Below are 26,567 nucleotides of genomic sequence, written 5' to 3'. Positions count from 1 at the left end.
GCTGGGACAGCACCATCTCTTATACCCCGCCTTCGGGGCGGAGCTATGTCATACAGCCAATGGTAGACTCCAGGGTCTTAACCAATGGCGTCGGCCTCTCAGGTACCGCAATACCTGGTACTACCACAATGACCATCCTGTGTTTCTCCCCAGTCTTTACAACTACCACTTGGGCTCTCCAGGGGCTGTTGCTGGAATCGATGATGCCTTCCCGCAGTAGCCGCTGGACCTCCGACCTGATGAAGGTCCTGTCCTGGGCACTGTACCATCAGCTCCTGGTGGCGACGGGTTTGCAATCCGGGGTGAGGTTCGCAAACACGGAAGGTGGGTCAACCTTGAGGGTCGTGAGGCCGCAGACAGTAAGGGGTGGTAGGGGCCCGCCGAATTTCAGAGTTAGACTTTGGAGGGTTGCACTGGGAGTCCAGGCCGAGAAGCAAGGCAGCGCAGAGGTTGGGGAGGACATCGAGCCGGAAGTTTCTGAACTCTACGCCCTGGACGGCGAGGGTGGCTGTGCAGTACCCCTAGATCTCCAGGGAGCTCCGTTGGGTAATGGGGTGTACCGCAAGGGAGCAGCGCCTTACCATATCGGGGTAGATGAAGCTCTCTGTGCTCCCAGAGTCGAGAAGGCAAAGTGTCTTGTGTCCATCGGCTTTCACCGTCGTTGTCACGGTTGCGAGGTTGTGTGGCCGGGACTGGTTGAGCAGGATGACAGCTACAATCCCCGGGGAAACGGGCAGGTGGAGAGGGAGAACGGGACGGTCTGGAAGGCCGTCCTGTTGGGGGCGAAAATGGCGGCGCCCACGGGTTGCGCGTGGGGGGGTGCAGGAACAATGGGGCTGATTACAGCGGAGATCGACCGGGCCTGGTACACCGCAGCGAAATGTCCTTTCTTCCCGCAGGCCTTGCAGAGTGCGCTCCGTGCCGTGCAGCGCTGGTGGGGGTGCTTTGTCTGCCCGCAGAAATAGCTCTTGGGCCCCCCGGGGTTGGCTGGCTGCCGCGCGGCGCAGGCTTGGGGTTGGCTGGGGGCGGTCGCTGGTGGGGTCCACGATGTCCAGGATGGGGTCGACGTGCGGTCAGAGGCATACGCTTGCACATTACGGGAGGCTAACGTTAGCGAGGTCGCGAGTTTCTTGATCCCCCTTCTAAGAGGCGCTGGCGGATGTACGCTGACCCTAAGCCGTAATGAAAGCATCCCTGATTAGGAGTTCGGAATGTTCAACGGCCGAAACTGCCTGGCAATCGCAGTTCCTCGCCAGGGCGTGCAGGGCACACCAGAAATCTTCCAATGACTCACCGGGGAGTTGTTGCCGCGTGGACAGGAGGTGCCTGGTGTAGAGTTTGTTGATCGGCCGAGTGTAATTCTCTTTCAGAAGCGCCATGGCCTCAGTATAGTTGGGCGCGCCTCGGATAAGGGGAAAAATATCTGAGCTCAACAGTGTATACAGGATCTGTAGTTTCTGTGCCTCTGAGGGTGGTTCTGTCGCTGATCCGATGTCGGTTTCAAAGCAAGCTAGCCAGTGGTCGAAGGCCGACGTGGCGTTGTCTGCTTGAGGGTGCAGCTGCAGGCGATCTGGCTTGATGCGAAGGTCCATCGCTGTAAAATCTCTGCGTAATAAATTGATGCACTATCAATTACGACGAGACGAGAGTAGAGAGTAATCAAGGCTTTATTACGCAGAGATGTGTGGCCTCCTACAGCTGCTGCCGAAATGTTGCATGCACATTTATAATCCGCCCACTGGGCGGAGCCAGCAGGCAGGGATCTACCCCCGTACCTGTAGTACAGGAGCCTTACCGTATTACACCTCATATGTGTACTATATACAAACAGTGGTGAATACCCCACTTCCATTCTCTGGCTCCTCCTTCTCCGGGATCGTCCTCCAGCCCTCTGCTGATCCACCTCGACCTCCTCCTCATCAGAAGAGGCCGCATGTCCCTCGTCCTCCTCCTCCAGCATGTTGCCCCACGCTGTGCCAAGTTGTGGAAGGCACAGCAGATGACCACACAGTGGGAGAGCGTCTGGGGGATGTACTGCAGGGCAGCACGAGAGCGGCCCAGGCATTGGAGATGCATTTTCAACAGCCCGATGAATCGCTCAGTAACAGCACAGGTGACAGCATGGGCCTTGCTGCATTGAGTCTCCAGCCTCCGCACTGGCGTCATCAGCCTGGACATCAGCGTGTACCCCTTATCTCCGTCATCCTGGGCGGCCCGTGAAGACACCAGGGATCTCCGAGTATCCCAGGATGTAGCTGTCGTGCACAGTCCCTGGGAAGCGTGCACACACGTGCGGCTCCCTGACATCAGCCACTACTTCTGACCATGCTACGGTGTGAGGCGACCATGTTCTAAACTTTGAGAAGGTCCTGATAAACGACGGGAAGCGCCTGCAGGGAGTAATGAAGACTCCCTCAAGTCGATGAACAGGAACTGCACATCAGAACCTGGCAGAAGAATTACATTGCCAGGGCACATCATCATGGAGGGCGCTCATCATAGGGGTATTGCTGCAGGATCCGCTGGCAGATGGTTGCCACATGTGTACGAAGGCTCACCAGGCCCTCCCTAAGTGAGCGATTCAGAACCTCAACAGCGACCCAGAGCAGTCTTTTGTCCCGGAAGCATTCTCTGGAATTTTGTGACAAAGTCAGGGGGAGGGGCCAAAATGACCAGCCGGTACCACAACATGGAGACAACCAGCTGGTTTCAGCACCGCTTGAGACTATTTTGTTTATTAAATGGACAACAGCAACAAGGGTTTCAAAATCAACTTTGTGACTTTCCACATATCACACTCACCATTAAACAAAAAAGAAACCTCACTGTTCCATATTGGTACCAGTACAATGCTATATCAACTCATTTCCACACAAAAAATTGGTATCACCCCTCGCAGGTTCCTCAATAGAAATGGAGGATAAGCCTGAGGATGTGTTAACATGTCCAGAACTTTGTCGTAGAAATTATCTGTCCGTCAATGTGTTACTTGTTCCACATATCAGTGCCATTCTCCGTCCAGAAACCGCAGCTGTGCAGGCCCTTCCCACGCAGCCCAATCTCACCAGAAACTAATCCTGGTGTCCAAATGTTCCCCTGGCACTCAAGCTGCCGTTGAACATCCTTGACTTCTGACATGTTTAACCCGCGGTGACGTGCCAGTTACATGCAGCACTCATCACCCCGGCAACAAAAGCATCAGCAATCTGCGAAAGCATTTTCCCAACAGCGACATCAGGTGGCCTATTTGGATCACACACCAGGTCCCGAAGCATCTTCTTGCTTCCAACTAAAGAAATTCCTCCTCATCTCCGTTTTAAAGGATCGTCCTTTTCAGTCTGAGGCTGTGCCCTCGGGTTCTAGTTTTTCCTCTAGTGGAAACATCTTCTCCACATCCACTCTATCTAGGCCTCTCAGTATCCTGTAACTTTCAATGAGATCCCTCCTCATCCTTTTAAACTCCAATGAGTACAGACCCAGAGTCCTCAACCGTGCCTCATATGACAAGCACTTCATTTCAGGGATCATTCTTGTGAACCTCCTCTGGACCATTTCCAAGGCCAGCACATCCTTCCTTAGCTACGGGGCCCAAAACTGCTCACAATACTCCAAATGGGGTCTGACCAGAGCCTTAAAAGCCTCAGAAGTACATCCCTGGTCTTGTATTCTAACCCTCTTGGCATGAATGTTAACATTGCATTTGCCTTCCTACCTGCCGACTGAACCTGAATGTAAACTTTAACAAACAGGCATCAGCTGTAGTTGCCCCTGTTATGAGTATCCACAATATTTAAAGATGGCTTGAAGGCCTCACAAAGGAAAAGCCCCTCCCACACGGTCCAGGGGCCATCCCCGACCTAGAACATTTCACCCTCCAAATATTGTTAATTTTGTCCTGGGATATTGTCTCTTAAAGCTTTCCCACCACTGAGGTTAAACTGACTGGCCTGTAATTGCTGGAGCTTATCCATACACCCCTTTTTTGAACAACGGTGTAACGTTTGCAATTCTCCAGTCCCCTGTCACAAGCCCTTTATTTAGGAGGATTGGAAGATTGTGGTCAGTTCCTCTGCAACTTTCACCTTCACTCCCCCCCGTTTAATACCCTTGGATTCAGTTGATTTAGTCCTGGTGACACATCAACTTTCAGTAAGCCAGCCTTTCTAATAGCTCTTTTATATCATCTTTTAGCCCAGCCTGTGTCTCATCTGCCTTCACTTTCACTAAGGTTTTGGCAGCATCTACTTCCTTGGGAAAGACAGATGCTAAATATTCATTTAGTACATCATCCATATTCTCTGCTTGAACACATTAAAGGCCTTTTTGTTTCTTAATCCTAATCCTTTTACCACCTTTTTATTAATATATGCTTATAGAAGAGCCTTAGATTCTCATCATGTTTGCTGTTAATTTCTTCTCATGCTCTCTCTTTGTTTCTCTTATTTATTTCCTCATTTCCACTTTGAACTTTGTATATTCAGCCAAGTTCTTACATGTATCATCAACCTGATATCTGTCATAGGTACCCCTTTCCTGCTTCATCTTACCCTCGATTTATTCTGTCCTCCAGGGAGAACTGGTTTTGTTTGTTCTACCTTTTCACCTTGTGGGAATGTATCTTGACTGCACCCATACTATCTTCTTAAAGGCAGCCCACTATCCCATTCCAGTTTTGCCTGCCAATCTTTGATTCCAATTTGCCTGGACCATATCCGTTTGCGTGGCGCTGAAATTGGCTCTTGTGCGATTAATTATTTGTACTCTGATTGTTCCCCATCCTTATGGCCCCACTAATCCCACCCAGATCAGACTGTATGGGCTGGAGTCTCCCACCCAACCCGCCATAAGAACATCTAAAATGGAGAACTCTATTGACCTCGGGCGGGATTCTCCGGTTGCCGGGTGAACGCGGCTGGAGAATCCCGCCCCATGTTTTTTTAGTTAGGTCGCGCCCTTTATCAGGTGTAAAGCCCGCTGTAGATTACATCGGCCATTACAGGATCTGGAGTTTAAGTTTTGATTCTCGGACCAAGTTTCTCCTCCAGCTCCAGCTCCTCCATCCTCGCGTAAAAAGCTTTATTGAACAGAAGCTTGCATTTTTTAAAAGGATCCTGTGAGCTCAATTTTTTTTTCAGGCTATTCAAAGACAGACATAGGACATTAGTAAAACCAACATTATTTTCATATTTTCAAGATTCGCAAATGTTTCCAGGTACGGTCAAAATAATAATACTCTTCCCTTGCATTTGTGTGTATGAACAAAGAACAAAGTATGGTGCGAGGGGAAAGAGCAATGTGATATCACAACAGTGGAGTACATCTATTGCTGATCAGAACTGATAGTTGGGAAGGGTGCAGGGCCATTTTGAAGTCAGACTGCACTCACGGTGCCGAGGTCCCAGGTTCGATCCCGGCTCTGGGTCACTGTCCGTGTGGAGTTTGCACATTCTCCCTGTGTTTGTGTGGGATTTGCCCCCACAACCCAAACATGTGCAGGATATGTAGATTGGCCACGCTAAATTGGCCCTTAATTGGAAAAAATGAATTGAGTACTCTAAATTTTAAAAAGAACAAGCCTGCACCGAGCTCTTAAAGGGAGGTACATTTTGACTGGAGAAGGTGTTAAAAGTGGCCGGGGAAGAGTACCTGACCTGCAAGCAGCACGGTGGCACAGTGGTTAACACTGCTGCCTCACAGCGCCAGGGACCCAGGTTCGATCCCGGCTCTGGGTCACTGTCCGTGTGGAGTTTGCACATTCTCCCCCTGTTTGCATGGGTTTCGCCCCCACAACCCAAAAATGTGCAGGGTAGGTGGATTGGCCACGCTAAATTGCCCCGTAATTGGAAAAAATGAATTGGGTATTCTAAATTTATAAAAACAAATGAATTCAGACTGCACATAATGTCCAAATTCACTATAGCAAAGAAATGTTATTACAAATTAGGGCAATTATCTCACAGTCCTTTAATTAAATATGTGTCAATCTAAAACGCTTATGTGACATTTTGACGTCATACAATTCATCACAAACATGCCTTCCAAATGGACTGTGTATTAATTATACAGCATGACCCCATTGACCTGCCCACTGCCAAGCTGAGCCCAGCAGAAGGTGAGGCACTGCACTCTTTAACCTCATAGATAATGAATGCTTGCTTTTAAACAATTGTATCAATTGAATAGAAATGTTGCATCCATGGAAGCTATGAAAATACCATGTTGACAAAATCAATAAATCTGCTGAGTAATCCAGTTTATACTTTTAAAACAAAATACTGCGGATGCTGGAGATCTGAAATAAAAGCAGGAAATGCTGGATAAACTCAGCCACATCTGTGGAGAGAGAAACAGAATTAATGTTTCAGGTCTAAATGGCCCTTCTCCAGAACTGAGCCGAGTTTGTCCAGCATTTTCTGTTTTAAAAAAAATAATTTTTTATTGCAGGCATTTTCAAATATATACAGAAAAAGAGAAAACAGCAACATCAACACTTAACAAACAGCAACCTCATCCTAACACCCCCCATCACCTCGTCCTAGCCCACTCCCTCCGCTCTCCCTTTTTGATTTAAAAAAGAAAACAAACACACCCCCATGTCCCCCCCGTCTGCATTCCACCCCGCTGACATTTTATCACTCTTTAAAGAAGTTGATGAATGGCCTCCATCTTGAGAAGAACTCCTAGTAGCGCCTCTAATAGCAAACTTTATTTTCTCCAGGTGCAGAAACTCGGCCAAGTAACTCACCCATACCCCCACTTTAGGTGGCTCCGCGTCCCGCCATCCAAGCAATATTCGTCTCTGGGCTATCAGGTGAGGCACGATTAATTGCACAGAGACTTGAGTTGGGTACAACTGAGGCTTTATTGCTCTAAGATGTGTGGCCTCCCACAGCAGCTGGCGAAATGGCTGCAGCATGGAGGACACACATATTTGTACTCCGCCTACTGGGCGGAGCCAGCAGGCAGGGACTATCAATGTACCTGTAGTACAGGTCCTACCGGAAATCACCTAATAGAGGTGCAACAGTGGTTTACCACATCAGGGAAGCAAAGGTCAACATGTCAGCTTCTTTCCCACGTGCATTCCCGGATCGTCCAAAAGTCCAGATAGTGCCACCCACAGGCCTGGGGGCCACCTTTACCCCTAGAATCTTTGACATTGTTTCTGCGAAAGTTATCCAAAACCCCGCCAGCTCCGGACATGCCCAGAACTGATGGACACGGTTCGCCGGCCTACCTGCACACCTCCCACATCTATCCTCTACTCCAGGAAAGGACCGGCTCATCCTGGACACCATCATGTGTGCCCTGTGCACCACTTTCAACTGGATGAGACTCAGCCCCGCACATGCCGAGCATGAGTTTACCCGTCGCAGTGCCTCACCCCATACCCCAGTTTCAATCACCCCCCGTGGCTCCGCCACCCATTTCTGTCTTACCTCCTCCACTGAAGATCTCTCTCTTTCCATCAGCTCCCTGTATATGTTCGAAACCTTACCCTCCCCTATCCCGCCCTCCAACAGAATTTTCGCATTTTCTACTTTGAATCCGGTTTTTACTTTTCTCTACTGTATGCATGGCTACATAGTGAAATGCGGAGACACAAATTGAGTGGGTTAGAAGAAGGGATTTTTAGGCTCATTAAAATAATCACACAAACTAAAAAAATACTCAAATGATTTCCTGCTTAGTTTCGTTACAAAGACTCAGACACCAAGAAAGACAGGCAAGTGGTTCACACATTACTAAAGGTGAGAAATATGCCAGAAATCTCAGTGACATTAAAATCCCAAAGATATTCACCCTGCGGCAGGAGAACTGGGATTCTCCAAAACTATTTTACATTTTCAATCAGGAAAAAGGAATTATTAGTGTTTCACCGGAGATATATCTCTGGAAACCCAGTTCAACAAATAATTGCAGAATACAAAGAGCTATTTATAACGCATGTAGAGGTTGCATTGTGTGAGTCTGAATGGTCACTTGATACACTCTTATTTGAGAATAGGACATCCAAATCGGACAATGAAGTCCCAAGCAAATTTCAAATCAAAGGACTACAAATGAGGTACTTGTTTTCTGAAAGCACTTTGTTGTTAGTGTGCAATAAGCATTATAAATCCCAGTGTGTGCACGCATTTTCTCTGCACATGTTAGAAGTGTGCGTGCGTGGAGTGGAGGGAAAGAAACTTCTTCTGAATCACTCTGGATAGTTTCAGTGCAATTCCAGACTAGGAGAGAGGGAGGGAGGTTTCTGAGCTACCCTGTGAAATGGGGTCGGAATTTACTTTATGGGAATGTCACTTGCTCTTTCCTCTGATTATTTTAAGTGTTTAAAAATTCGAAGGCCCGCTATGAACCCACAGCTCGTGTTTAACTGAAGCCGGCTTCTTCAAGATGTTCCCCAGGGATAATCAGTGGGCAGTCAAAGTTTGTTCAAGTGTTTAAAGGTAATTAATCATTCATAAAAGCTTTAAAAAGTATTGTGGTAGTCACCACTAGTAGTATATTACATGTATTACGGCACTGCCCGTATAGTAGAGGTACATGGGTAAATCCCTGCCTGCTGGCTCCGCCCAGTAGGCGGCGTATAAGTGTGTGTGCTCGCCGGTGCTGCAGCCATTCTGGTTCCAGCTACAAGGAGGCACAACATCTTTGCTCAATAAAGCCTCGATTATTCCACTACTCTCGTCTTTGTGGTAATTGATAGTGCATCAATTTATTGAGCAAGATTTTTTTTTAAACGATGTATCTCCGCATCAAGCCTGATCGCCTGCAGCTGAGCCCTCAAGCAGCCAATGCTACGTCCGCCTTTGACCACTGGCTAGCCTGCTTCGAATGCTACCTCCGAACATCCGCTGAGGAACCCTCGGACTCGCAAAGCTCCAAGTCCTCTATTCACGGGTGAGCCCTGACATTTTTCCTCTCATCCGGGATGCGCCCACCTACTCCGAAGTGATGACGCTCCTGAAAGGACATTACATTCGACCAGTCAATCAAGTTTACGCCAGGCGCCTCCTGGTCACGAGACAGCAACACCCCGGGGAGTCTCTGGATGATTTCTGGCATGCCCTGCACATCCTAGGTGGGAACTGTGACTGCCAGGCAGTTTCAGCAGTCCAGCACACAGAACTTTTAATTAGAGACGCTTACGTTATGGGCATGAAGTCGGTGTACGTCCGCCAGCGGCTACTGGAAGGGGGTACGCTTGATCTTGCGGGAACTAGGCAGCTCGCTAATTCATTAGAAGTGGCCTCCCGTAACATCCAGTTCTACGCCCCCGACCGCGCGGCACCCTTGTGGGCATTGTGGGCCCCACCAGCTTTCGACTCCAGCTCACCGCAAGCCTGCGCCGCGCGGCAGCCAGCCAACTCTGGGGGGCCAAAGTGCTATTTTTGCGGGCAAAACAAACACCCCAGGCAGCGCTGCCCTGCGCGGAGCGCGACCTGCAATGGCTGTGGGAAGAAGGGACACTTTGTTTCTGTTTGCCAGGCCCGGTCGGTCGCCGCTGTTTCCAGGCCCGGTGTTCCTACACCCCCCACGTGCGACCCAGGGGCGCCGCCATTTTCCCCTTCGCAAGCCACATGCGGCCCGTGGGCGCCGTCATCTTTGATGCTGCCCGCCATGTGTGCCCTGTGGGCGCCGCCATCTTCGGCGCCATTTTGGTAGGCGCCTCAGGACCCCTGCTCGTCTGGCCGTTCATTGCCTGCCGCTACCCCACCACCACTGACCAGCCCGGGATCTCACAGCATCTGCCGCAGCTCGCCTCTGTCACCCTGGATCAGTCCCGGCCCCGCAACCTCGCGACCGCGACGACAATGGTGAAGAACGATGGGCACGAGACGACTTGCCTTTTTGACTCCCGGAGCACAGAGAGCTTCATCCACCCCACTACGGTAAGGAGCTGCTCCCTTCTGGTACACCCCGTCACCCAAAAATCTCCCTGGCCTCCGGATCCCATTCTGTGGAAATCCGGGGGGTACTGCATCGTGACCCTCACCGTCCAAGGCGTAGAGTTCAGCAACTTCCGGCTCTACGTCCTCCCTCACCTCTGCGTTGCCCTGTTACTCGGCCTGGACTTTCTGTGCCATCTCCAAAGCCTAACTTTAAAATTTGGTTGACCGCTACCCCCGCTCACCGTCTGCGGCCTCACGACCCTTCAGGTCGATCCACCTTCCCTGTTTGCGAACCTCACCCCGGATTGAAAATCCGTCGCCATTAGGAGCAGACTGTACAGTGCCCAGGACAGGACTTTTATCAGGTCGGAGGTCCAATGGCTTCTGCGGGAAGGGGTCATTGAGGCCAGCAACAGCCCCTAGAGAGCTCAAGTGGTAGTAGTAAAGACTGGGGAGATGCATAGGATGGTCATTGACTACAGTCAGACCATCAATCAATACACGCAGCTCGACGCGTACCCCCTCCCACGCATATCTGACATGGTCAATCAGATTGCGCAGTATCGAGTCTTTTCCACAGTGGACCTGAAGTCCGCCTACCACCAGTTCCCCATCCGCCCGGAGGACCGCCAATACACTGCGTTCAAAGCAGATGGCTGCCTCTATCACTTCCTTAGTGTTCCCTTCAGCGTCACTAATGGGGTCTCGGTCTTCCAGCGAGAGATGGACCGAATAGTTGACCAGCACGGACTGCGGGCCACCTTCCCGTACCTAGATAACATCACCATCTGCGGCCAGGATCAGCAGGACCACGACGCAAACCTCCAAATATTCCTCCAGACCGCCAAACTCCTTTACCTCACATACAATAAGGAGAAATGCGTGTTCCGCACCAACCGCTTAGCCATCCTCGGCTATGTCGTTGTAAATGGAGTCCCAGGGCCCGACCCCGACCGCATGCGCCCCCTCATGGAACTCCCACTCCCCCACTGCCCCAAGTCCCTGAAACGATGCCTGGGGTTTTTCTCCTACTATGCTCAGTGGGTCCCTAATTATGCAGACAAGGCCCGCCCACTCATTCAGTCCACAGTTTTTCCCCTGACGGCTGAGGCCCATCAGGCCTTCAACCGTATCAAGGCAGACATCGCCAAGGCCACGATGCACACGGTCGACGAGTCCCTCCCCTTCCAGGTGGAAAGCAATGCATCGGACGTAGCTCTGGCCATCACCCTCAACCAGGTGGGCAGGCCCGTGGCCTTCTTTTCCCGCACCCTCCATGCCTCCAAAATTCGGCATTCCTCTGTCGAAAAGGAGGCCCAAGCCATTGTGGAAGCTGTGCGGCATTGGAGGCATTACCGGGCCGGCAGGAGATTCATTCTCCTCACTGACCAATGGTCGGTTTCCTTTATGTTTAATAATACACAGCGGGGCAAGATCAAAAATGACAAGATCTTGAGGTGGAGGATCGAGCTCTCCATCTATAACTATGAGATCTTGTATCACCCGGGGAAGCTCAATGAGCCCCCTGATGCCCTATCCCGCGGTATATGTGCAAGCGCACAAGTGGACTAACTCCGGGCTTTCCACTTTGACCTCTGCCACCCAGTGGTCACCCGGTTCTTCCATTTCATCAAGGCCCACAACCTGCCCTACTCCATTGAGGAGGTCAGGACCGTCACCAGAGACTGCCAGGTCTGCGCAGAGTGCAAGCCGCACTTCTACCGGCCAGATCGAGTGCACCTGGTGAAGGCCTCCCACCCCTTTGAGCACCTCAGCGTGGACTTCAAAGGGCCCCTACCCTCCACCGACCGCAAAGCGTACTTCCTGAACGTGACTGACAAGTACTCCCGGTTCCCTTTTGCCATCCCATGCCCAGATAGGACTTCTGCCACGGTAATTAAAGCTCTGCACAGCATCGTCACTCTGTTCGGTTTCCCCACCTACACCCACAGCGATCGGGGATCCTCTTCTATGAGCGATCAGCTGCATCAGTTCCTGCTCATTGCCTCGAGCAGGACGACCAGCTACAACGCCCGGGGAAACGGGCAGGTGGAGAGGGAGACCGGGACGGTTTGGAAGGCTGTCCTGCTGGCCCTGCGGTCTAAAAATCTCCCGGTCTCCCGCTGGCAGGAGGTCCTCCCCGACGCACTCCACTCCATCCGATCACTCCTCTGCACCGCGACTAACGAGACCCCTCATGAACGTGTGTATAGTACGAACTGCCTGTATAGTAGAGGTACGTAGGTAAGTAGGCGGCGTATAAATGTGTGTGCTCTCCGGTGCTGCAGCCATTCTGGTTCCAGCTACAGGAGGCACAACATCTTTGCTCAATAAAGCCTCGATTATTCCACTACTCTCGTCTTTGTGGTAATTGACAGTGCATCAAGTATCAAAACATTTCTAGAAGTTTTTACAAGTGTCAGAAAGTATTTTAAATCACAGCCGGAATTTTCTGGCTGTTGCGATTCACTTTTCCAGCCGGCCGCACACCCCCGCCCGTGTTTTTTCCGGCGACGTGGGTGGCTTCAATGAGACATCCCAATGCCAAGCAGCGCAGGAGTATAGGATCCCGCCGCCAGCGAATGGTGCGCCGCAGAGAAATGCGCGGCTGGGAGACCGGAGAATCTCGCCCTTAATTAAAAACTGGTCAGGAGTTTCTGGTTCTGCCATGACTGGAGCAGACGTGGGAGATCCATAGAATCCCCCTACATTCAGCCCATCAGGTTTGCACCGACCCTCTGACAGAACATCCTCCGTAGGCCCATTCCCTCACCCTAACACCGTAAGCCCACCTGACCTGCACACCTTTGGACAGTAAGCGGCAATTTAGCATGGCCAATCCACCTAACCTGCACATTCCTGGACTGTGGGAGGAAGCTGGAGCACCCGGAGGAAACCCATGCAGACATGGGAAGAATGAGGAAACCCCACGCGGACAGTCACCCAAGGCCGGAACTGAACCCGAGTCCCTGGCGTGTGAGGCAGCAGTGCTAACCACTGTGCCAGAGGCGGTGGCCCAGTCAAAAGGTTGATTGACTATTGACGGGACCAAACAATCCTGGCAGCGCGTGGGGCCAGAAAATCCCACCCGTTCACACGCCTTTGAGCAGAAGACTGACTTCAAGGAGTCGTGGCTTTGCTGGAAATGCTCCTCGCTGCTATCCCTTGCTGGTCCTCTTGTTGGTGGTCATGCTGCAGAAAGTAATGAAAATTCTCACTGAAGACAACAAGTTAGGTGAGTTGAAACCAAAAGAGAAAATGCTGGAAAATCTCAGCAGGTCTGGCAGCATTGGTAAGGAGAGAAACGAGCTCACGTTTCGAGTCCGGATAACCCTTTGTCAAAGCTAAAAGGCGTAGACAGTGGGAGATATTTATACTGTAGGGTGAGGGAATGAAAGATGAGTCATAGCCACAGAAACCAAGGGGAAAGAGTGCAAACAACTGCCATTAAACTGCAACTGAAGCTATAATCCAAAAGCTGTATAACTAAAGAAAGTCAAACAGCTCAAGTATCAGTCCCTGGGTTATAATCCATTGGGCGGAATTTTCTTATTTTTCAGCAGAGTGGTGGAGTGGCAAAGAACAGCACGGAAGCTTCCGACCACAATGGTGCTTCCTTTGCCATATTTTTAGGAACTTATTAAAAAAAAAGCTAAGAGGCAGATCCCGTGACATCATGCTTGAGGGACGGGCTCTCACAGCTTTGATTTTAAAAGATCGTGGCCTCTTTTTATAAAGTGGTATCCCAATACGAGAACACGAAATAGAACCCCCCCCCCCCCCCCCCCCCAATGGAACACCCTCACCCCCCCCAAAATAAATCCTCACCTGGCAGGGAGCAGTGTCGGTGGGCAGTGCCAAAGCAGTGCCAGGGAAATATCCAAACAGTACCTGGGCAGTGCCAGGAGGCAGTGCCAGGGAGCTCCCCAGCCAGTGCTTGGGCAGTGCCATGAGGCAGTGCTGAGACGGTGCCAGGTGGCTGTGCCCGGGCACTGCTGGGGTTCTGCCCAGGCTTTACCCTCCCCCATTCCATCACACGAGTCTGCCTCCCATCCATTGACTCCATCTCCATCTCCCGCTGCCTGGGGAAAGCGGGCAGTATAATCAAAGATCCCTCCCACCCGGCTTACTCACTCTTCCAACTTCTTCCATCGGGCAGGAGATACAGAAGTCTGAGAACACGCACGAACAGACTCAAAAACAGCTTTTTCCCCACTGTTACCAGACTCCTAAATGACCGTCCTATGGACTGACCTGATTAGCACTACACCCCTGTATGCTTCATCCGATGGCAGTGCTTATGTAGTTACATTTTATACCCTGTGTCGCCCTATTATGTATTTTCTTTTATTCCCTTTTCTTCCCATGTACTTAATGATCTGATGAGCTGCTCGCAGAAAAATACTTTTCACTGTACCCCGGTATAAGCGATAATAAACAAATCCAATCTAATCCAATGCGATCCCCCTGGTGACAGTACTAACTTGTGCATTCTCTGGCAGGTTCTGCTCGCCAAGTGCATCGTGTCATGATTCGCCAACGTGAACAATCTGATGGGTTGGGTGGGGGGGGGGGGGGGGGGGGGCTGTCAGGGGTAAAGGCCTGATAACTACATTGAAACGCATTCAAATGGGGATTTGATATTTAACGTCGGGATTCCCATTACACCATTGGCAGGGTGTGGGGATCATCGGAACAAGACGTCCGACTCACGTAGTCCACATTTTGGGATACCGGCACAATGTTCTGCTCCTCCTGCTGATCCTGCCCCCCTAAAATGGCAGAGGAAAATACCCCCATTGTGTTTTAAGCGGGTAACTTTAGAACCATTAGCACAATTTGGAAAAGAGGAGTTATAAATAGCTCTGCCTTTGACCTAAGCTAGCTGGTGCAGAAACTTTGTCTACTATCATTTATGTTGTCTTGTCTGGAATAGTTATGCAATGCAAGGAGGGTTACAGTTATGTGTTGTCTTTTGTCATTTTTAAACTGCTCAGCAACTTCCAGAACTACCATTCTGTGGTCAGCGGTGGCAATTTTATCAGTCCAGCCATTGGTCAAGTTTATAGAAATAATTTGATAAAGTTGCCAGGCTGACAAAAATATATGTATATTGCATCCCTCTCTGTCTTCTGAACGGGACACTAGGAAGGTTATGTTAAATATTCTCACTTATTTCTTATTATATCTCAGATTTTAACTTACTAAAAATTCAGAACCTTTTAGACCTAATGGCCTCATCGCACCCGACTCGGTGACGTGATAAGGCTGTTAAATCTCGAGAGGCCTCTGGTGTAATTTGCGATGCTCGGAACGCCTCGTAAGATCTACTGAGATCATGCAAGAAGTTGTGATCTGGATCTTGCCCTCATCTGAGAACACGCTCTAACAGGGCCAAAAACAGCTTCTTCTCCGCTGCTACCAGACTCCTAAACGACCCTCGTATGGACTGATCTGATCTTTTCACACTGTTCTCTACTTAGTACTACACTCCTGTACGCTTCCCCCGATGCCTGTGTCTATGTATTTACATTGTATATTTATGTATGTCCTATGTTTTATTTTGATGTATGGAATGATCTATCTGGACTGTACATAGGAGAATATTTTGCACTGTACCTCAGTACATATGACAGTAAACAAATCCAATCCAATCCAATCTTGCCAATCTGCATCAGTGGCATCCTCCAGTGCACTGAATTTTAAATCCTATTCCTTTGTTTAAGAGTACACTTATCTGTTTAATTCTACGCCTGCAACCTCCTCCAGCCGTGTCCCAGGTGATGCACTGCACTAGAGCCTTCTGGCTCTAGGTTCCTGTACAACCCCTAACTATGTTCCACCGTCCATGCTGTTTGAGCCATGCTGCCTTGAGGTTGTATCCTTAAATGCCTCTGCTTTGTTTCCGGTATTTTTATGTATAAAGCCATCCCCAAAGACTAGTTCTTCAAACATGCTTTTTGTCATCTTCCCAAACTCTCATGTCGTTACTTACCATGCTTTACCAATCTGTGCAGCACCATGGTAAGATCATCAAGTTAAAGGTGCCATCATAACAAGATGTTGTTAATGGCAGCCGGCCAGAAGACTGGCGTTCTGCGAGCAACAAAGAGAGCCACAGATGTTTGCAGTTGTACAGTTGCAGAGTCTAATGCCTCACTATTGGAAGGTTGTGGATCGTCTCATGTTTGCTAATGAGTCAGCTATGAAGCGCACAGGAGGCATCAGACATGGTGCTTCCCCGAAGCATCATGGGGAGCTTAAATCATGTGCTGATTTTGCCAGCAAACAATGACTAACTGTAGACAAAAATAAGACACTTCAAGAAAATTTTATTTTTTTCTGTCTGGTTCAGGTGAACATATAAAATGGACAGCCTGCTCAAAGATAGATTCTCACCAATAAAACAGATGGGTGGCAATCCTGTGCTTACATTTGCATCAGTAAACTAAGATAAAGTAGGCGGAATCAGAAATAGCACCAATGCTAATTATACTCACACGTCATTCTGCTCAGTTGTCAGCTGCAGTATCAACAGGGTCAATGAAAGAAGCAGCATCACTAAAATACACCAGCAGATGCATCTACATGACCACATGGACAAGTTAACTTGTTTAGCTCCGTTGACTGGACAGCTGGTTCATGATGCAGAGCAAGGCCAACAGCACTGATTCAAACCCCCTACCGACTGAGGTCATTCATGAAGGCCCACCTTCTCAACCTTGCCCCATGCCAGTGGTGTGGTCATCCTCAGGTTAAATCACCACCAGTCAGCTCTCCCCCTCAAGAGGGAAAGCAGACTTTACTTTTTACTTCTAGGGGATAGATGTTGCGAATTTGGACGGTGCTGTCAAAGGAGGCTTGCGGAGCTGCTGCAGTGCATCGTGTAAATAGCACACTGCAACAGCCATGTGCTGGTGGTGAAGGGAATTCATATTTAAAATGGTGGATGGGGTGCCTATCAAGCAGGTTGCTTTGCCCTGGATGGTGTTGAGGTTCTTCAGCATTGTCAGGAGATGAATTACTTGCCACTCAGGGCATGTGGAGTTGGGCCAGGGTGCAGAATAGATTGAGATATGGTTACAAACAGAAGAGGGTAAGGTTGAGTGAAGTTTGTTAGATCACCTGAAATTGAGAATAATTGTCTTTCAGGGATCCATGATGGAACCACTGCTGCTTACAAATGCAAAAATGATTTGGATTCAGGAACTGGAAATATGGCATCAACATTTGCAAATTATATCAAATTGGAAGTGATAGCTAATGACGTGGAATACAGCACCAGGTGTTCCCCAAGGGGCTGTGGATGCAGAGTTCATTGAAATGATTTAGATTTTTATTGGCGAGACCATGCAGACGCTGCGACAACGGATGAGCGGACATCACGCGACAATCGCCAGGAAGGAATGTTCCCTTCCAGTCAGGGAACACTTCAGCAGTCAAGGGCACTCAGCCTCTGATCTTCGGGTAAGTGTTCTCCAAGGCTGCCTTCAGGGCGCGCGACAACGCAGAATCACCAAGCAGAAACTGGCAGCCTCAACAGGGACCTTGGATTCATGTCTCATTACATTCATTCCCCACCACCTGGCCTGCACTTGCGAAATCCAACCAACTGTCCTGGCTTGAGACAATTCACACCTCTTTAACCTGTGATTAGTCCTCTCTCCAGTTGAACCGTCTGGACCTGTAAAGACTTAATTACCTGCAGAGACTCGTATTCAAAGTATCATCTTGCATCATTGATTTTGTTTATATATATGTTTATGGAACCCACCTCTTCATTCACCTGATGAAGGAGCTGCGCTCCGAAAGCTGGTGATTCGAAACAAACCTGTTGGACTTTAACCTGCTGTTGTAAGACTGCTTACTTAGATTTTTATTAGGCAAAGGTATTAAAAGATATGCAACAAAGTTAGGTGAATGGAGTTGAAATAAAGAACATCAATGGTGTAACTGACCAAGCTGAAGGATTTGAATGGCCTACTGTTCTTCCTTTGTTCACAAAACTTTAATTATTCATTTGGGTACCTGAACCTTTGAGTGTCAATAGGCCAGTAAGGAATGTAACCCATGTTTGACAAGTGTCAATATTACAGGGGGTGTTAAACCCAGGTATCAAGCTGAATAATCCATGGGCTTTCTCCAAGATCAGTATATTCTTAACATTAATGCTAAAACAGATACATATTTGAATTATGATCTGGTTTAGATTTGATAAAGGTATTCAAAATTATGAGGGGTCTGGACGTAGTAGATAGGGAGAAAATGTTCCTAATGGTGGAAGAGCGCCAGAGGACACAGATACAAAGTAATTGGCAAAAAAGCAATGGCGACACAGGAAAACATTTCTTCACACGGTGTGTGGAGCGGTCAGCCCGAGAGTTGGCGGAGGCAGGTTCGATCAAGGCATTCAAAAGGGAAATAGATTGTTATCTGAAAAGAACAAAGAACAAAGAACAATATAGCACAGGTACAGGCCCTCGGGCCTCCAAGCCTGTACCGGTCATACCCACCCTGACCAAAACCCTCAGCACTTCCTTGTGCCGTATCCCTCTATACCCATCCCATCCATGAATTTGTCAAGATGCCTATTGAACGCCATTAATACATCTGCTTCTACAACCTCCCCTGGCAACACGTTCCAGGCACTCATCACCCTCTGTGTAAAAAGCCTGCCTCGCACATCTCTAAACTTTGTCCCATGGTGACTGACCCCCTCCACCCTGGGAAGAGTGCCTGCCCATCTACTCTACCCATGCCCCTCATAATCTTGTAGACTTTTATCAGGTAACCCCTCAACCTCCATCGTTCTAATGAAAACAGTCTGAGTCTGTTCAGCCTCTCCGCATAGCTAACACCCTCCAGACCAGCAACATCCTGGTAAACCTCTTCTGCATCCTCTACAAAGCCTCCACATTCTTCTGGTAGTGCGGTGACCAGAATTGTGCGCAATATTCCAAGTGCGACGTTACCAAAGTTCTGTACAAAAATAGAATGACTTGTCAGGAAAAATGTGCAGGACCACAGGGAAAAGGCAAGGAAATGGCATTACCCCGTCAGAGTGAATAGCTGCTTCAGAGGACTAGCACATACATGATGGACTGTATGGCCTTCTTCTTTGATATAACTGTTCTATGATAGTAGGTCAGTGGCAATGACAGAGCCAAGTCCAACATTCCTGACCAAACATGAAAACAGATGCAATTTTTCTTCAGGAGAAAGGACACACATCTGTTTTATCCCATTCCCAGCCCAGGGGTTTTGAGGTCAAATTATAATACGAGATCTTTGCCAATCTCTCATTAACTTCAACCTATCACTGCCTTTCCATTCTGCCCCACTCCCCTTTCTGAGTATATGACTCATGATGTTTCCACCCCTTTTCAGTTCTGTAGAAGGGTCAATGGACTCAAAATGTTAACTGCGTTTCTCTCTCCAAAGATGCTGCCAGCCCTGCTGAGTTTATCCAGCCTTTTCTGTTTTTCTTTCAGATTTTCAACAGCTGCAATATTTTGCTTTTATAATAATATCTTGTCAAAGCTAGGATCTTCGTGGTCGGTATGCTGGAGTTTGTCAATGGTTCGTAGTCTCGCCCGCTGAGTGAAGATATTTTTCCAGAGTGCTGCCCTGGTGGGGTCCAATATTACAGCTGATACACGAACACAGTAAGAAGTCTTACAACAGCAGGTTAAAGTCCAACAGGTTTGTTTCGAATCACTAGCTTTCAGAGCACTGCTCCTTCCTCAGGTAACATGAGGACTCCAGACCTTTCCATCAGGCAGATGATACAGATGTCTGAAGACCCAGACACCCAGACATAGGAATAGCTCCTTCCCCACAACTACAAAACTCCTCAACGACTCTCCCTCAGACTGATCTATTCCCTATAAGAACACTATACACGACACCCTATGCTGCTCTTGCTCATGTATTTGCTTTGCTTGGCCCCTTGTTCCGCATTGTAACCAATCACTGCTGGTCCATATGCCATTTACCTGGGACTGGTTTAGCACAGGGCTAAAGAGCTGGCTTTTAAAGCAGACCAAGGCAGGCCAGCAGCACGATTCAATTCCCGTACCAGCCTCCCCGAACAGGCGCTGGACTGTGGCAATAACTTCATTTGAAGCCTACTTGTGACAATCAGCGATTTTCATTTCATTTCATTTGTCAATGTACTCTGTTGATTATTCTTTTTGTCTACTATGTGTTCCCTTGGCTGCAGAAAACTACATTTCACTGTACTTTGGGTACATGTGACAATAAAATCAATCATCTCCACATCATGGCTGAGTTGTGAAAACATTTCTTCCCTACTAATTTTGTTCCCAAAAGTGATGGGTGGTTAAAAACTTTTCAGAGGCAGCTGAATTAAAAGCGTTGAAAAACTTTCCTGGGTCTCCATTTGCCCCACCAGACAGCACCTCACTATGTAGCTCACACACAGCAACCTTTACTCCACCATGGGAGGAGCAGACAGAGGGATGGGGGATGAACGGAGTCAGCGAATGGACATTTGATGGGCTGAGAACCGGACCAATGGCCGAGCTCTTACTCGGCAACACGGAAACCAGCGACTGCAACCGGGGAGGAAAGTAACCAAGGGAGGAGGGCAGCCAATAGGATTCAGCCCTGCTGGAGGGAGGCGGGGCTGGAGGGAGGACCCCCACGTCAGGCTCCCCGTCGGCCAATGGGAGTGGAAGGAGAGGTGGGCCGCTGACAGCTGCTCCGGAGCATTGATTGGGGCTCGGATGGGGGGAGATTAGAGGGGCTGAATGGCGATGAACCGGCTGCAGCGAGTCGCCGCTTAGAGCGGGCGCAGAGCCGAGGCTCGGATGCGGAGCGCCCACAATGAGCCACAGTGATGCCGGCGGGGAGGGAGCCAGCATCGCCCCTCTCTGCGCCTCCTTCAATCAGGACTGCACGTAAGGAACGGGCCGGCTCCCGCTGAGCGGCTTTTGTCTTTAGAATTGTTTACCTAGCCCATTGGAGAACTCCCCCCCTCTGCAGCTTGGCGGGGGGAGGTCCAGCAGCATCCTGCTTGGAACGGGGCTGCATCGCGGAAAGATGTGGGTGGGGAGTTTGTCGACCGCCAGTTGCCCTGGGTATCCCTGCCTGCCCACGGGTTGTTTTTTATTTCCACCGTTAGCCCGTCGGATTTTACCGTTCACAAACATCCAGGTGATGAACTATCGTCCGGATGGCCCATTAACCGATTGCAATAACCTCCAGTGCCTCACTGGCAAATTACGAAAGTAAAATAAAAATTGCTACTTTAAACACTTTTTTAAAAATTGCCTTTTTTGGCATGGACCCACATTGTGCCCAACTTGGAAAATTTAGTCAAGGGGTGGCTTTTTTTTTTACTGCTAAAGGTCCTAATAAAATATGCCATCTTTCATTTCTTTAAAATACACAGTTCAGTTGTCACTTTATGTATGAAAGGAATCTCCAGGTATGGTTTCCTCCACAACTTACATATTACCACTCTCATTGCACTCTGAGACGTCATGTAGGTGACACCAAATTCATCATATCTGACAATTATCTGCAGCTGCCCTGAGTCCCTCTTGCCCTTCTCTTTCAGGCCTTTACAGGAGTGAACTATCATTCAGTACAGTTCAATGTTCATTTGGGCCCCTCAATTACTTACAGTTACTTATAAGCCTAATGAGCGCTGGTGAGCTATTCAACTGTGGGTTCTACGGGCTGGCCGATTCCTTGCCCACCAACCACTTGCACTTTCCAGCAGGAATCGCAAGATAATGGTCAGGAATGGAATCTAGGCTGATGTATTCTCCCCTGCTCCAGGTGCAGCGAGACTGCTGTAGCATCTTGCCCACTATCCCTGCTGTTAACAGCTAAATGCAAACTATGGATTGAACCTAGAACCTTCATGCACTTTCACCGAGTGTAAGAAATAGGAGCATTACTTGGCCAAAAGACTCCAGAGGTCTGTTGCACCATTCAGTAAGATCATGGCTGATTGTAACCAAGGATTTATCGGTCTTGTTCTCGAATATGCTCTATGCCTGAGCAACCACATTCCTCTGGGCTGGAGAGTTTAAAAGATTCACAGTCCTTGGAGTGAAGAATTTCCTCACTGTCTGAGCCCTAAATGGCTGGGCCCTAATCTGGAAACTATGACGCCTAATTCCAGATCTTCAGGGAGGAATCAGCCTTTCAGCATCCACCCAGTTGAACCACTCAAAGAATTTCAGTGAGAGCATCTCTCGTTTTCTAAACTTCCTTCACTCAATCGAGTTTGAATTTGTTTTATTGTCATGTATACTGAGGTACAGTGAAAAGTATTGTTCTGTGTACAGTCCATACAGTTTGTTCCATACATGAAGAAAAACATAGGACATGCGTAAATACGCAATGTAAATACGTAGGTACAGGCAATGGGTGAAGCATACGGAGTGTAGTACTCGGGAGAGAAGATGTGCTTTTTGTATGAAATGAATCTTTAGGTATGGTTTCCTCCACAACAAAAGTAGTGTGCTCTTTCCAAGGGCTGGTGCAGACTTGATGGGCCAAATGGCCTCCTTCTGCACTGTAAATTCTATCTATGCGAAGAGGTCAGATCAGTCCATAAGAGGGTCATTCAGGAGTCTGGTAACAGCGGGGATGAAGCTGTTTTTGAACCTTTTAGTGCATGTGTTCAGACTTCTGTATCTCCTTCTTGATGGAAGAAGTTGGAAGAGAGAATAACCTGGGTGGGAGGGGTCTTTGATTATGCTGCCCGCTTTCCCAAGACAGCGGGAGGTGAAGACAGTGCCAATGGATGGGAGGCGGGTTCGTGTGATGGACTGGGCTGTGTTCATGACTCTCTGTAGTTTCTTATGGCCGAGCAGTTGCCATACTAGGCCGAGATCCAGCCAAACTCCACATAGTACAGTCCTCCCATCCCAGGAGTCAGCCTTTGTCTAGACCTGACTGTTCCAACACACTCCTGGCTGGCCTATCGTGTTGTAACCTCTAAACTTGAAGTCATCCAAATCTTAGCTGCTCAGGTCCTAACTCATACCAAGTCCCATTTACTTACCGCTCCTGTGGTTGATGGCCTCCAGTTGCTTCCGATTTAAGTAAAACTTCTTTAAAAATAAATATTGATTTCAAATTTCTGCATGGCCTCGTCCCCTCCCTCTCTGTAATTTTCTTTAGCCCTACAGTCCTCTGAGATAGCTGCACTCCTCTAATTCTGCCTTTTCGGTACTCCAATTTTAATCACACTACCATTGATAGTCATGCCTCTCCGCATCACTTTTTCCCTTTAAGGCGGTCTTGAAACCAACATCTGATCAAGGTTTTGGTGATCTGCGTCAATATTTCTTAATGTGGCTAGACTTCTTATCTTGTTTTATAATGAAGCACTGTGGGAAATTGTATTTTTGTTGGGATCCGGGATGAGAACCCAACTATTTGCAATTTGTAAAACTGAGGACATGCTACTGGACCACAGGAATGATAACATTGGCCCATAGGTATCTTTTGGGTTAAAAGAAACTTTAATTTAAGCACAGAATTAACCACATTAGCAACAAAGCAATAGCTTTACAGTTTACAGTTACAACTTAGCTTACTTCCTAAACTTACCACTATATTACAATGAAGCAAACCAGCATATTTCAAATACCACTCATGAATAAAGTTAGCAACGAAGTTTCTACTTGTTTTTCTCTGTGCAGAATGGAGAGAGAACCTTGCAGGACCAAACTGTAAACAACACTATTCAGATGAGAGTTCTAGGACCAACTGACTTTTCAGACAGATCTGGCTCCTCCTGTTAACTACATAATATGTACCTAAAGCATAAAGAATGTGTCTTGATTTGTTTAGCAAAGACCAAACACAATATCCCATATAAATTATCTCCACCCCAGGTGTCCTTCAAATGTAAAAAATATTCCATTAGTTAGCTATCTGTAAACAAGTACATGGTTCTCAAGATCTCTTAGCAGAACACTTAACTTGCAAATGAATGATTACCTCACTTTTACAAACCTGAATCACGGCTCTAGCAATCATAATGTCTTCATCCAGTAATCGCATTATTGCAACAAAAAAAAAAATTTTTTTACATTTATCACAGGTTAAAGGCAAGTTGTTGTAGTGAACCTTTGCATCTATTCAAAGATAAGTGTATCCTTTCATACGTAAGGAAACTGAAAGAATACTTCAGGCATGATCTCTGGCCCTATTTAACTGCACCAGGGCTTCCTTATATCCCAGTTTAACACTGGTCCTGGATAAATCCAATCATGCAGATTTCAGCAGTGATGAGTTGAAAGAGCAGTGGGAATTGAACACCAATTTCTGCAGATTTTTGCAAGTTAAATAAAAACTGTTTCTGTTAACTGCTCATTTGCATTGCTCTGCATGAATATGCATTATGCAAATATGAGTAGCATAGTCAACAGCACAGCTAGCTGTATTGCAGTTCCTTACAATGGCCAGGGCATCACAATTTTCATCTGAAATAGCGACACTAACTTTGGGTGGTGGTTGGAAAGCCAAAGTGGAAAATTCCTTTGAATTTCATGCCTGGTGCTGCACAAATTTGCCAAATTTCATGGCCCCCTTTGAAAGGGATATTTTCTTCATTAAACTGTAAATAATTAAAATAGCTTAATTGTAATCCGAAATATGTTTGTAAGTGTTAAGTATTTTGCCTATCTTGGTCACCTAACCAGGCGTTAAAGTGGGTTGAGAGAGTCTAGTGTAGTGTACAGGTTTTTGCCTGACTGGCTACTTATAGCACCAATTATTATTGAGATTTTTTTCAACAGTGAGCTGCTATTGGATCTTTCGAAATATCAAAATACTACTACAGCCTGTACTTTATTTGCTTTAGATGCTGATCAATTGCAAGTAAGATTATTTTGACTTATTGAATGAAGTTAATCTCTGCTTTTTCACTGCTCAGACCAACATTGACCCTCACTTTGCTAACCCTCTCATGAGCGCTTTGATGCTTTTCTGCTTTCTTGCGATTCGTCATCACGACTGAGTCCTGCTCCTCCCAATTTGAGTGGTGCAAGAGGGGCCTTGAGGCACCACTTTTGTGTACATCCTAGAAATGTGATCAAGAAACTACGTTAGTAGCATCCAAGACGGTTTTCAATGAGGAGAGCATGTCTGTGTGTTTGTTTGGGAAGAGTGGCATGTGTGATGGTGGAAGGACAGGGGATGTGGAAATTGGCAAACAAAGATGTAAAGAGGCCCAACATAGGTCATACGTCCATACTGCTTAGATTGGGTGTGGAGGAAGTAACGTGATTTTATTTAAAACATCTTGTTACGATCAGGTGAGGGGAGGTGGAATGGCCCCCCTTCTTTCCAGTACTCACTTGAGTAAAACAATTTTTATTAAAGAGGATATAAGTATTTAACTGCTTATGTGCAGTGACTGTAGAATAATAATCTTTATTGTCATAAGTAGGCTTACATTAACACTGCAATAAAGTTACTGTGAAAAGCCCCTAGTTGCCACATTCTGGTGCCTGTTCGGGTACACAGAGGGAGAATTCAGAATGTCCAAATTACCTAACAGTACATCTTTCGGGACTTGTGGGAGGAAACCAGAGCACCCGGAGGAAACCCACACGGGCACAGGGAGAACAAATACATAAACAGGCAGATTTTATTGCACTTTTTGAAAAGAGAAGAGGATAGCATTTCTTGTGCTCAATCGGGTCTAGGAAAAACATTAAAAATGCCCCAACTTTCATGCACATGCACACACATGTTCAAGTGTGTGCATACAAAATTAGATTACAAAGTGGCAGGATAGAGTGAGAGAATATTCAAGTCCAGTGAAGATTAATATGATACGGTTCTCATAGGGTGGTGACTTTTGGGTGGATCCAAGCGGAGCTCAGTCATTCTCCTTTCGGCGTTGAGGCAGTTGAAAGACGTAGAAGACGATTTATCTGTTCTTCTAGAGACACCAGCTGCTGGGTTGAGTTCTTTGCATATGCTCCAGGCAGAAATATTTTTCTTGTTGAAAACAGCAGATTGGATTCGGGCTGGTAACAATAGGTGGCAAGGGAGAGACCCGAACAAAGATCTTCTGTCCTGCTTATTTCCAGACTGGCTTTCTTCCCTGGGGCTTGGAGTACATAAGATTGGTTATCTGAAGTCCGTTTCAATCAGGTGACTACCTAATGAAGCCTTCCATCGTCCACATAAATCATTTGGAGCTAGATGTCATGGCTACGTGATGGGGAATGGATGATGGCTATTCACACCAACTTGTGATGAACTAGTTTCTCTGCAACTTCTTTGTTTCAGTTTTAAGTTTGGGGAAATGGATTTTGAGTTTTGAAAAGTTTCTACAGATGTTTTTTGATTCAGTATGCCTATTCAAGGAAGGGCACTCCACCAGGGCCATTTAATTATCAACATTCCACAGACTCAAGAAATCCGAGTCTGCAGAAATGACAAAAGTCACCTGCCATCTTAATTTTCTGTTTTAATCGTTTTCAAACTCATTGATTTCTAGCCAGTTAATTCAGTAATTTTTTCATAAAGCACGGCTTCTTAACAATCTGATGGACTTGAGTTGAAGGTTCTTTTAAAGTGCTACTCCTGTTTTTATTTTATACCCAAATCCATGTAATTTATTTCTCTCATGTCAGGTAAAACTGTTACTTCAGTCTTGTTAATACT

General features: G+C 47.5%; 1 protein-coding gene across 6 annotated transcripts in view; it reads left to right on the top strand.

Moving 5' to 3' along the window:
• The first annotated feature begins 20,605 nt into the window (after nucleotides 1-20,605).
• Nucleotides 20,606-26,567, top strand: part of wipi1 (WD repeat domain, phosphoinositide interacting 1) — a 124,900-nt gene continuing 118,938 nt past the window's right edge. For 2 of the 6 annotated variants that reach the window (XM_072483521.1, XM_072483518.1), the window contains exon 1: nucleotides 20,609-20,818. In XM_072483521.1, the coding sequence (XP_072339622.1) occupies nucleotides 20,745-20,818 (74 nt within the window). In that variant the 5' untranslated portion in view covers nucleotides 20,609-20,744. Of the gene's footprint in view, nucleotides 20,819-26,567 lie in introns of all 6 variants that reach the window. The other 4 variants (XM_072483516.1, XM_072483515.1, XM_072483519.1 and 1 more) reach the window with 3 other exon arrangements.

This window comes from Scyliorhinus torazame, chromosome 18 (assembly GCF_047496885.1).
Source record: "Scyliorhinus torazame isolate Kashiwa2021f chromosome 18, sScyTor2.1, whole genome shotgun sequence".
In the NCBI taxonomy this organism is placed as follows: domain Eukaryota; kingdom Metazoa; phylum Chordata; class Chondrichthyes; order Carcharhiniformes; family Scyliorhinidae; genus Scyliorhinus; species Scyliorhinus torazame.
The sequence above is the reverse complement of the archived record's forward strand: the minus strand, read 5'-3'. Positions and strand labels throughout refer to the sequence as shown.